Here is a 13,060-nt window from a genome sequence, read left to right as displayed (position 1 = left end):
AATTTATTTTTTAAAATTATTAAAAGAATAATTTTTAAATTTTGGATAATTATATAATCTTATCTCTTGTTTCTAATAGTTCAAAAATTACGATGATAGTCAATTAATTATTCTTAAAAAATAATGATAATTAATAAAATTAAGGCTAAATATATAAATCACCTATGTACTTTGGTTGGAAAATTTAATAACATCTTAAATTTTTATTTCTATTTATTAAAAACTTAAATTTTTATTTTTTTTATATTTATTAAATATAAATTTATTTAATTAATATATATATATATATATATATATAATTAGGATAATACCAAATTTTTTAGATATAGTAATTTATGAATTTAAGTAAAAAAAAAGAAGGAAAAAGCACGTGAGAAATTCAAATTTGGCACATGGGTTAGAAGTGAGAGTTTGTGACTGACGTGTACGGTACTAGAAGGTCCCCAGCCGCAGCCGTCACTCCATTTTATAAGGAAAAATGGCTTCTCCTCCGGTTGTGTTGTTAATGTGAAGCATATGAACTGTGAGGGCCACTTCTACGAACATTGCTTCACGGTTCCCCCACCACCCATTCCTCAATTTTCGCGTTTCTGAAACCACTTAACGCCATTACTGCAACTTTAACTATAGTGTCTTCTTCCTGTTATCGATTCCTTCTAGTAGCCCAAATCCTTTCTTTCTATTAAAGTTTTGTTCTTTGTTTTATAATCTCATCAGTTCTTTGCGAAGCCATGAAGGTCTTTAGCTGGGTTTTTTTGGTGTTCATCTTGCATTTATTGAGCCCTGCTTTGAGCTTAAATGGGTTGGCATTGGATATCTCAATAAGGTTTCTGAATTATGCCAAGAAAGAGGAGCTTGTCAATTGGATGGTGGGTGTGAGGAGGAAGATACATGAGAATCCAGAGCTGGGTTATGAGGAATTTGAGACCAGTAAGCTTATTAGAGCAGAATTGGATAAAATGGGTATCAAATATAAATACCCAGTTGCAGTTACTGGTGTTGTTGGCTTCGTTGGGACTGGCAAACCTCCTTTTGTTGCGCTAAGAGCGGACATGGATGCTCTTGCTATGAAGGTTTTATTTTATTTTTTTTATTGTTGGTCTTCTTCAATGGTAATTGTGCTAACTAGTTTGATTCTTGCAGAATGGATAATTTTATTCTGTCTGGATTTTTACCCAAAATGAAAGAAAAGAGTTCTATTTCTGGGTATTGATTTTGAGGATTTGTTTCATTATACGATAGTGGTTCGGAATTTAGAGATGGTGTCTTAATTGATAGGGAATATCTAGAGGGCAAATGTTTCAATTGATAGTTATTATCTTTGCACAGAAACCAAATTAGGTTGACTTCTAATAGTATGTTCCTCTTTCTGCTTTTGGTCATTTTGTTCGAGTATGATACTTCAATTAATAATCTGTTTAGGAATTCGCCTTTCTTTAATGAGAGAATATTTTGAATTTAATTGACATTTGAATTTGACAGGAAATGGTAGAGTGGAAGCACAAGAGTAAAGTTCCTGGGACGATGCACGCTTGTGGACATGATGCTCATGTCACTATGCTTCTTGGTGCTGCAAAGATCCTTCAGGAGCATCAGGAAGAGTTAAAGGTTTGTTTGGCTTCTTATTATGCTTTGTAAACAATTTATTGTCTTATTAGCTGTTTAATATCTCTAGGATCTCATTATTCTGCCGTAAATTTACAGTGGACATTCGCTAGTCCTCTCTGCTTGAGCACTTCTTCATAGGTATGGTTATGCACAAAAGTATATTCAGACTTGTTAGGAAACTAAAAGAATCTTCTCCCAACTGCATGTTTTGGCATCAAGACATGAGATTTAGGATGGTGGTATTTCCTGCTGCTGTTTTTGTTCAGAGATGATAATACCAAACATAGTTGAAACTATTATGTGTACTTGGGCAGAACTTCAAAGAATGTAAAGATATTTCATATTTTGATGAAATAATATGTAGAAGTTGGATTATAAGTAATTTTTACCTGACATAATGGAAGCAAATCTTCACTAAAGTCTTATAGTAATTAGTAAGGGATTATTTGTGTAAATGGGATATATAAGCTTCTTTGTAACTCTCTATGTTACTGCAGTATAACAAATCATAATCACTGGGATTAAATAACATCAATCATCAATTCATCATTCCCGGTGTTTGATTAATTTTTGGTCTATCTGTCTATATTGATGATAAAATCAAAATAGACATATCATGGGCCCGGGGATGTGTCCGGCACTACTAAAAAAAAAACCATGCCAAGGTTCAAACATTCTGCTGAACTTAAGCCCAATCTGTCTTTTGAAGGACATGCTTATTGAGCTATTTTCGTTTTTACTTTATCTTAAACTTTAGGCAGTGATCAAGCCATAAACTGTATGAACAAAGAAATATCAGATTGTTTGTAGAGAAGGGATCTGCAATTGATGACCAACTTTTAAAAATGCCTTAAAAAAGTGATTGAAATGTGCCATGACACCTTTTAGGTAATAGATCATAGAAGAAATTGAATTCTCTATTGCAAAATTACTATTGTTTGGCACCTGTCAGATAGTTATTTGCAACTTGAATTCCTAGTGTTTTGAACGAGCTAATTGAGGTTAGATTATGTAACTAGTAGTCTAGCACTGAGACAATCTGCTATTTTGTTTGAGACTCTAACCCAGTCATCTTATGCACGATATAAAAAAGAGGGTGGGGGGGAGTTAGAGAGCACATGGATTTTACTGAAAACTCTTCTATTTCACAGTATTGTCTTTATAGATGCCTAATGAAATTCAATTTTTGTTATGTTAGTAGGGTACTGTTGTTCTTGTTTTCCAACCAGCTGAGGAAGGAGGTGGGGGGGCAAAGAAAATGATAGATGCAGGAGCTTTAGAGAATGTCAATGCTATCTTTGGGTTGCATGTTGATCCCATGTTGCCAATAGGTCAAGTGGCTTCCAGACCTGGTCCTCTGCTGGCTGGGAATGGCTTCTTTGAAGCGGTAATAAGTGGAAAAGGAGGTCATGCTGCCATTCCTCAGCAATCAATTGACCCAATATTGGCAGCTTCTAATGTGATTGTTAACTTACAGCATCTTGTTTCAAGGGAAGCTGATCCACTGGACTCACAGGTGCCTTTCATTTTCTTCTCCTTGCATTAAATTCTATACATTATTCAGTTGCCATTTTAAGTTGTGCTATTTGTTTACATTCTTCTTTTGTGTTTTACAATTCTTCAAAGCATAAAGCCATGAAAGCGTTCTATATTCTTATGTAGCTTGTTTGCTCCTATAGACACCATATTTTGGCTGAACTTCGAAGGCAAGTTTCTTTTAAAATTAAAACTTTATTATCCGTTCTCCACCGATGTCCCGATCACAGGTAGCTTTTCCGAACTTATCGATCGCTCGTCCCTGGAACAAATCGATCTCACGCTCAAGTTAGATTGCTTTCCGATCTCTTGATCTTTATCAGATGAGTTTGAGTCAATATTGAATCTCTGGACCATCCAATCTTGCCTGCTGTTATTCTCCGATCTCTCTATGTACAAATATTGCAAAATTCCATTTGACTAATGTTGTGATCGGGCTTCTCGCTTGAATTGCCTAGATATTCCTTAAAATGAAGTTAAGGTTTTTATCCGGTCGAATAATGGTTCCGACCTTAAAAGTTCAAGTCAGTGTCAAATCTTTACAATTCTAATATTCTAAAGTTCCATTCGGTATTTGGTCATGGCTCCGTCCGATCTCATGTCCGCGTGTAATGTTTTTCCGATCTCTTGGAGTAATTTGATATCTTTTGATTAATAGTTGCTCTCAGGTTTAATATTCATCTGCATTCAATCAATTAAGTACTCAGACAATTTGTTTTGGATGCTTTCCGATATCATCAAGAAATTGAACATAAAAGACTCCAATTCATTTCAAAATAAAAAATGTACAAGTTATTCGGCATGAGGGTCTCCCTCAACTTGCTCTCCGGGTACATTATCAGTTCTATCATCCGCTCTCTCTCTCTCTCAGGCTCCTCGCTCTCCACTTTACCTCTAGGGACAAGATCCACCATCTAGGAGAAGTCTTTCTCAAGATAGCGGCTTACAAGCTCGGCCGGAAGATAGCAATGAGCATTCACATAAGCACCAGCTTCCCTTGTTACGGCCTCTTTTTCTTTCACTTTGATCTCCTCAGTAAGGCGAGTGACATCGGCAGTTCGGCAGGCCCGAGTTTCTTCAAGTTCCCGCTCCAGTTCAGCTATCCTATCCTCATAAGATTTTGCCCGACCCTCAATCTCGGCGATGTAGTACTGAGCAGACGAAAGTTGGGTTTTGGTGGAAGCAGCATCCTGGACCGCCTTCAGAATTTCTTGTCTTAAGAGATGAGCCTTTTCTCTGATTATATGTTGATTCACAAGGCTCTCTATGCTCAAGCTTATCGTTTGAGTTAGGAGGTCGTCAATGCTATCCGGAGTCAGCCTATTTCGGTCGTCCTGAAAGTAGATGGTGGCACCCAAAACCTTGGCCAGGCCAGGATTCTCCCGAACCGAGCGATTCTTCTCTAGCTAGTGGATGAGGACCTGGGCACCACAAGAGAGGGTCCTCACAGCAGGTTGGGAAGACCTTCTTTTCGCACTTGAAAAAACCGGCGGAGGTGGCGGTTCAACTTGTCGAGGAGAGGAAGGAGCGATCTCTATCTTTGGGGTCGGCTGTCCCGAAGGTCAGGACAAAGAGTCCGACACTTCTACCGAGTCTCGCCATGACGTCTGGGATACAACAACAATCTTCATTTCTCTTACTTTCTGGGCGACCTCCCTTTTTCGCTTACGGCTCTCCTTCGCGCCCTCGCCTCCAGCTATACCTGCACAGAAAACAAGTTAGTGAGATCACTAAGTCAGGAGGCTAAAAATTTAGGTTATACCAATCTCGGGTCTAAGGTCAGAGAGCTGCAGCTCATAATCCTCATGGGCGATCACCTGCATTAGTTACCACTTCAGTTCTGCCATAACTGTATCTAGACATGAATACTTGTGAGTAGCCGCCTGATCCTTCAATTCCTTTACCATGACGTCCTCGTCTCTATTTAGGGTTATCTTCATTGGAATTGAAGGGTCCAGGTATTGCCAACTGCACGGGATACCCTCAAAGCTATTCGAGATCTTACTCCTCAATATGAAGAACCGGTTCTTTCAATTCTTCAACGAAGAAGGAAGATCGGTAAAAAGCCTATAGTGCTCCTTGGCTTAGAAAAATCAATACTCATCGTCCTTTCGCCTAGTGAGCCTATGCAACTCAGCGAAAACCTTTGCTGTTGAGTTTGTTAGCATGGTATAAGCCTCTGAAAGCCACCAGAGTCCGCCAAGAGTTCGGGTGCACTTGAGCTACGCATACATGATGGAACTTCAGAACGGCTCTAAAGAATTCGTCCAGGGGGAACCGAAGCCCGGCCTTCAATTGTTCTTCATATACCATGATCATGTTGTTTTCTTCAAAGAAATGATTAGCTCGGAGATCGCTATGACATCTGATGAACTCTAAGGAGTCAGTCCGAAGATTGTATTCTTGACTAATGGACTGCAGATCGGTTTCCTTGAGGACGGACGGCAACTCATCCACGGGTAAGTTTTCTTTCCCTGAAGAAGATACTTGTTTTGACTGCGCCACCTGATTGTGGGCGGAGACAGAGATTGTAGAAGGTTCGGGTCGCCCTCTCGGCCTGACCACCTCAACTTCGTCCGATGTCCATGAGATATGAATGGAGGGAGAACTAGCAGCTCTCTGACCATCGGTAACGTTCATTTTCAGAAAACAAAAGTGAGAACCAACCGAGAAAAGATTAAAACCCTTACCGGAGTGTAAATCGGTGCCTGAAAACTTTAGAAAGCGAGAGGAATTGTTGAAATCGCTAGGGGAAGGTCTAAAAATGACATAAGGAAACAAATGACTAACCTTTCCCCTATTTATACCCGTCTGAGCATTAAATGCTCACGAAGTCCCAAATGACGCATCGGTTTGTGGGACCGGGCTGCCTCCATGACACGTCACAAGAAGGTTCCAGAAACATAGTAAAAAAAGTCGGATAAATGAGATCGGTCAACTGAGGTCATCGGATTGAACAATTTTCCAAACCTACGAATCGGCAAATGGCGATTCGTCTAGGGATCAGATCGGGTACACTTATCAGAGATCGGAAAAATAACCTGTGCAATAACAAAACAAAAACATTCAAGTAAAAATTTCATTTCATTTCCAAAAGATCACATTACATCATTTGGGCAATCTCAAAAGATCTGATTATATCATTTGGGTGATCTCTCAAAATCAACACTACATTCTACCTAGCTTAAGACTACTCCGAAGCTCAGAATGCTGGCCTATGTCAAAGTCTAGTCTTGTGGCTGAATCAAAAGATGTGTTTGATCAGAAAGCCACCTACAAATATTGGATAGATGTGCAGCTCAGATAGGGTGACTATGACTCATGATATTGAGCAGAGTCATTGCCGATGTCATTGATCAGAACCGAGCTGCAGTCGGGACGCCCGATATGATTGGAAGCCAAATGAACTTCAAGAGGCGGTCACTAATATCAAGATTGAAATTAGCAGTCCTCTTGTCCGAGATCGGTCTACCGATTGTACCGGTAGACCAATTCGAGATCGGCACGGCCGTCACTTTCGACCTTGATTGGTAAATTAGTCCGATTTCATCGCTGTCATTAGATGACATTCTCATAGCTCTCCGATTGCCGGGGTCATAAATTTTCAGCCGAGGGGCGAAGAAAACAGTCGAAAAAAGATGGCTATCATAATTAGAATTATCACCGGAAAAGCTAGAATTGGGGAAGTTGTGCATTGAAAATAAACTGAAAAAGGAAAAGTGAAGTATGAAGGTGATTTCCTATTGCTGCATATATATAGGGCCCTGGCATTTATTGCGGAACTCGAAGTGGGCTCATCGATAACCGAAGAATTTATTGCTTTGACCGATACAGGTTAGATTGAGCAGGAGATTGGAAAAATAGTGAGATCGGGAAATAAAAAGACTGGATGCAAAAGAAGATAGAGATTGGAATAATAATCTTAGGATGGGTCAGTCACAACAAGATCGAAAAAAACAGGAGACGACCTATAGAGATCGGAGAGCGCAGAGGAGTTAAATAACTTCCGGTCAGAACTTTCAATTAACTCTCTTCACCGTTAGATCTAAGTTAGTTAAAGCATTGCAGGTATGATAAGATCCTCACCACACATCTCATTTGCAAGGACGCCCTCCTAGCTGCCAGATGCCAAATGGTTAAAGCAGCCCTGTACATTTCGACCTCCACCATTGATTATAATTGTAAGGATGGATCTAGGGCCCTTAGATCAAAAGCAGATTACAAATTCGGCGCCTTTTATTCCCAAGCTTTGGATCCATTTCGTAAGGTGAGACCCTTGACCGTTGGATTAAGGGAAGAAATGACAGATATTCTGAACGGAATCCCGACGCTCCATTTTGATTCTCTTTAACTCTCAGACATCAGATTATGTCCTTTTGAATCTAAGCCTTCCGTCTCCACTTGATAAGATCTTGACCTTTCATTTTGGACACCCATTCCCTATAAATACCTGCATGCAATACTGTAGGAAGAGGGTGGTGATTACCGTGGAAAAACTCTGGACTTTGATTCAGTCTTGCTGCTTGTCATTCGGAGCTTTCAAAGTATTGAGAAACTTTAGAAATCAGTTTTCTGAAATATTTCATCGAAAGGAACTCTAAATCTTGATATTTTCATTTTCAGTACCTGTGCACTACTCTGTGAAACTATCTTCGCACCGCCTCATTCCCATCACTTTAGTATCTGTGCATTGCCTTCTGACCTCAACCTCATTCCTCTCTATTCCTATTACCTTGGGTAAGCTCAAGCTCTTCGGTCGTCAGCTCTCCAAGATTTGTGGATACCAGAATTGGCTCGCCTGCCTCCCAAACTTTCCACAGCTAAGCGTCTAAACTGTCATTTTGTCGAATATCCTTGGTTTGTTTTCTCAAGTTTCCTTTTAAAGTTTTTATTCATATATATCCACTCACACTAAATCTTAGAATAGGTTATCTTAGCTCGTAGTTATTTTCTTTGTCTTCTTTTTTTTTATTTACTCGTAAATTCCATTTATCGTCACCTCGTTTTCATTCCTTTCAAGAGTAGGTATTTGAGTCATTGGCGACTCGTGAATACTCTAAAGAATATAGGCAGGAGTACTTTAACATGAGAGTTTTGGTCTAAACAAATGAAAAGCGATAAAGGAAAATAGGTGTAGCAAAAGTCGGATAGGTTGGAAACAAGATTAGGTCAAACAAATAAGTTATGAGATCGGGCCTTGGAATGAGCCCAGACGATAAGACAATAGATCGGGAATCAAGACAAGTTCGGATCTCGGGCGAGCAACTAAAAAAGAGATCGGGAGAGAGTTCTTACCCAAACTCAGCCTAATTCTTAACGCAATATATTAAGAGATCGGGGGAGAGTCCTTACCCGAACTCAGTCTAATTGTTAAACGCAATATATTAAGAGACCGGGGGAGAGTTTTTACCCGAACTCAGCCTAATTTTTTAACCCAATATATTAAGAGATCGGGGGAGATTTCTTACCCGAACTCAGCCTAATTCTCAACGCAATATATCAAAAGATCGGGGGAGAGTCCCTATCCGAACTCAGCCTAATTCTTAACGCAATATATCAAGAGATCAGGGGAGAGTCCTTACCCGAACTCATTCTAATTTTTAACGCAATGTATTAAGAGATCGAGGGAGAATTCTTATCCGAACTCAGCTTAATTTTCAACGCAATATATTAAGAGATCGGGGGAGATTTCTTATCTGAATTCTTAGACAAAATCTTAATAAAATATATAGAGGTCAGGGAGAGTTCTTACCCGAATCCTCCGCTTAAATTTTAACAGAATACATTAAGAGATTGGGAGAGAGTTCTTACCCGAATTTTCTTAGCTTAAATTCAAATTAAAATATACTAAGAGATTGGGGGAGATTTCTTACCCGAATTAAATGCTTAATACACCAAAGGATCGACGGGAGAGGTCTTCCCAAAGTATCCTGAATACTAGGTTGAGGTCCGATGGAGAGTTCTCCTCAAGGCACTCACATTTATAGGACAAAAATTCCCCCCTGAGAATATCACAACTTCAGTATTCATATTAACCCAAAAAAAAAAAAATCTATTACACAACACCTATTTACTGAAGGGTCATCTCATGTACTCGTGTTCTTGGACAATCCAAAATAGTGAAATATCAAATATTCCTTTTATCCGTACAAAGAATTAACATCATCATTCCAACCCCCAAATTATCAATTTATAAAGAGCACAATATTAAATCTGCTTACCCTCGTTGAGAGACGAGGTGGGGTGCCTAATTTTCCCCACACGTATACGGATCCCGAACCTAGAATCTCTGTTTTCAAAGTGGTTTTTTTTTTTTAAAAATTTTTACAAATGGTTTTCTTTAATTTCCCTCAAAATTAAAGTGGCAACTCCTCACTTTTCCTACTTCGGTGAGAATTGTTTGGCGACCGCAAAACCCTTGCGACAGCTCCTATTGAGACTTGATTCTTCTCTTAGATATACTTTAGTTAAATGATCAATTCAAGCCCTTTACTTTGCTGTTTATAAAATTTAGCATGTCTTAGATCCAGCCATTTTAAAGGTTTGGTGCAGCATTGAATAGTACCCTGGTTTGGTTAGTGGATTGTTTTGAGAAACCAACAGTTTGATAATGTTGTCAAGCTCTGTTGTTGTAGAGGAAGGTATGGCTGCAAGAAGCTAGAGTATAACGGCATTACTTGTTCCTGTGTATATAAAATGTGGCGAAGGGCCATTATTTTGAGGATGTTTCTAGGGAAAATGTCACAATCCAAAATTCTGAGCCTTGACCGGCGCATAATTTAAGTATTTTTAAATTATGCAACCTTATCAGAGTATCTTAAATAAATATATTATCACTTACTAATCCAAAAAAATAGACAAAATTCAAATAAACAAAATATTGAATAAACATTATAAATATCTCATAAGTAAAATGCTGAGTCTTTACAGATTTCAAATAAAAACTTAAACTGTTCAATAAACTAAACTAATTATTAGCCTGAGAAAACATGAATTCGGACATACCATGAGAACAAATAAAAGATTGTCCCTCTCTAGAAAATTGACTGAATATTTGAATCAGCTACAGAATTCTACTGATCTGAAACAGATAATAAACAGAGAAAACGTGATTTGAGCTAAATGCTCAGTGAATGATAATTACAGCACACAACAGAAAAGGAACAGACAGACGCTTAATTAATTTCACAATAAATTTTCTATTCAATAAAATCATGCTCGTGCTGTCAAAATCATTAATAAAATAATTTCATAAAACATATATATAAAAGAAATTCATTCAATAAAAATCTTATAGTACAGTGCACCAGGGTGATGATACCCCACATCACCAAAGACCAGATGGTAAGCGCGCTGCCAGATATTAGATACCTTCCTGCTTTTTCACAGATATCAATGCATATAATACTAATGCAAACCATAAACTGCAATGATGCATGACTTGACAATGCAACCTAATACCGTGATGTCTACACGGTGGGGCCAGACAATAGAAACAGATACTGGGCATAGGTACTAATTCAAAACAGAAAATCAATTTGTACAAATCAATCAAAATCAATAAAAAATTTCAGATAACAAATAATAACTGATAGTGCAATTCCAATAGTTTATTTCAATAATTTCAGAGAGTCAATAAGATCAAATCAATCTCAAATCAATTCAGTGTAACACATCGGTAAATTTTATAGTCAAATATCAATCAATATAAATACATTAAAGGCCTGTTCCCGGAATCCTAATGGCTCTAATGCAGAGATAGTTGACAAAATCAATTATTTAATCAAAATCGAAATAAAATTCAATAATAAAATAAAACTCTAGAAAATCACATGTAAAATAATTATTAAAATATTGATTTAAAATTTCATTTAATAACAAATTTAATGCTAAGAAATTTTAAAAGAAGCTAAAACGATGTCATGTACTATAATTACCACTCACCTGGAACCTCCAAGATAATAGTTATTTTCAATGGAAGAGAGACAATTTTAACTGACAGATTGAATATTCGAATCTCCTTGAAAATAAAATCGAAGGTGATGAATAGAGAAGTAAAAATTTAGAGATTATCTGCACACATCAGATTATAAATCGTAAATATATATATATATATATATATATATATATATATATATAAAATAATAATAATAATAATAATAATAATAATAATAATAATAAATAAAAGATGATGAAAAATACCTGTTGAGAGTATTTGGTATACAAGGAGATGATAAACAGATTTTGAGAGCAAAATTTAGCAGAAAGAGATGATTATGGTTTATATATTTCAAGAGTTTTATTAGGTTAGGTGAAGAATGGAATAAGAGTTATTATTGAATTGGGTTGTTCAGATTATAGATATATATTTAATTTCAAAAATAATATATATAAAAAAAATAAATAAGCAGACCATCCAATAAAATATTTCTTTTTTTTTAGATAAATATATTAAATTATTTTTAGCTAATTAAAATAAATAAATAGATAAATATTAGGTTTTCATAGCAAACTTGAAAGAAAGAATTTTAATTCTCACGGGACAGCCGTCTTCTTTTCTCATCCCCTGATGGAAGTTGGGGATGAAAATACAAGACACTTTACTTCTTTTGTTTGCAGAATGGGGAAATTTCTTGAGTTGTCAAATAGTTGGAATTGTTGTTATCCCTATTTTATTACTATCATGACTTGCAGGTGGTGACCGTTGCAAAATTCCAAGGGGGTGGTGCGTTCAATGTTATTCCAGATTCTGCTAAAATTGGTGGCACCTTCCGAGCATTTTCAAAAGAAAGCTTTATGCAACTTAGGCAGCGCATCAATGAGGTATTGCTGCTGAATTGTGAATTATTATAACTATGATATGGCAATTTTTATTGAATTTGAGCTTTATACTCTTAATAATGATTGTTCTCAAGCGTTGTGATTTATGAATGATCTACTTTAATCCAACCTTAATTTATAAAACTTGCTTTCCTTTTCTTCTGTTTTTCCCATCTTAAGTCATCTCTTGTCCGCCTGCTATGATCATTTTTGTGCTATCATCTTCATTGTACTTTCAACCTTGTAATCATGTTTGCCATTTCGTTGCCCTATATTCCATCATTACCAAGTGTGTTTCATGTTCAATAACAGGTTATCACAAGGCAAGCTTCTGTACAGAGGTGTAAAGCATCTATTGATTTCCTTGAGAATGACCCTCCTACTGTGAACAATGAACAATTGCACAAGTATTTCAAAATTGTTGCAGGAGGTGTGCTTGGCATTGATAACATTAAAGATATGCCACCATCAATGGGATCTGAGGATTTTGCCTTTTATCAAGAGGTGATTCCTGGATACTTCTTCTTTATTGGAATGCAGAATGAGACACGTAAACAGCTTCAATCTCCTCACTCACCCTTATTTGAAATTAACGAAGATGTCCTTCCTCATGGTGCTGCACTTCATGCATCATTGGCTGCTAACTATCTTCTTGAATTCCAAACAGAAGTTCCTTTGCCAGAGGAAACACATCATGACGAACTGTGAGATTTTTCTCGACTGACTTCACAATTGATATAAACTTGATGACTTGAAAGCTTTAAAATTTTTCAGGTCAACATTGTGATTCTGCTTCTGATGTATATATGACTTATTGAAGTTAAATTTGACATATCCAATTTGAATTTATTTTTTTATCAAGTGCTGTTAACTGGTCATTTAGCAGAATGTTAAGTTCTTGCCCTCAATCACAGAAGGGCTTTTGAACCATTTGCATTACAAAATCCTTCTTATGCGCCTTGCAGACTACTTCAGAAGGGATTATTGATGCCTAGTAGGATAATAGAGTAAAAGTATATTCACAAAGTGAGAAAGGGACAACAAAATATGATCATGTCTCAAAACTTAGGAGAGTTTTTGTAATCCTTCCAGATAG

General features: G+C 37.0%; 1 protein-coding gene across 1 annotated transcript; it reads left to right on the top strand.

Annotated features, from left to right (window-relative positions):
• Positions 1-486: 486 nt before the first annotated feature.
• LOC110639077 (IAA-amino acid hydrolase ILR1-like 4) lies at positions 487-12,821 on the top strand. The gene is made up of 5 exons (XM_021789879.2): positions 487-1,073; positions 1,483-1,608; positions 2,810-3,124; positions 11,839-11,967; positions 12,277-12,821. The coding sequence occupies exons 1-5, from the start codon at positions 732-734 to the stop codon at positions 12,670-12,672; spliced, it is 1,308 nt and encodes a 435-aa protein (XP_021645571.1). The 5' UTR covers positions 487-731; the 3' UTR covers positions 12,673-12,821.
• The last annotated feature ends 239 nt before the right edge of the window (positions 12,822-13,060 follow it).

This window comes from Hevea brasiliensis, chromosome 1, assembly GCF_030052815.1.
Source record: "Hevea brasiliensis isolate MT/VB/25A 57/8 chromosome 1, ASM3005281v1, whole genome shotgun sequence".
Lineage (NCBI taxonomy): Eukaryota > Viridiplantae > Streptophyta > Magnoliopsida > Malpighiales > Euphorbiaceae > Hevea > Hevea brasiliensis.
Note: the sequence above shows the minus strand (reverse complement) of the source record. Positions and strands in the feature narration are given on the sequence as shown.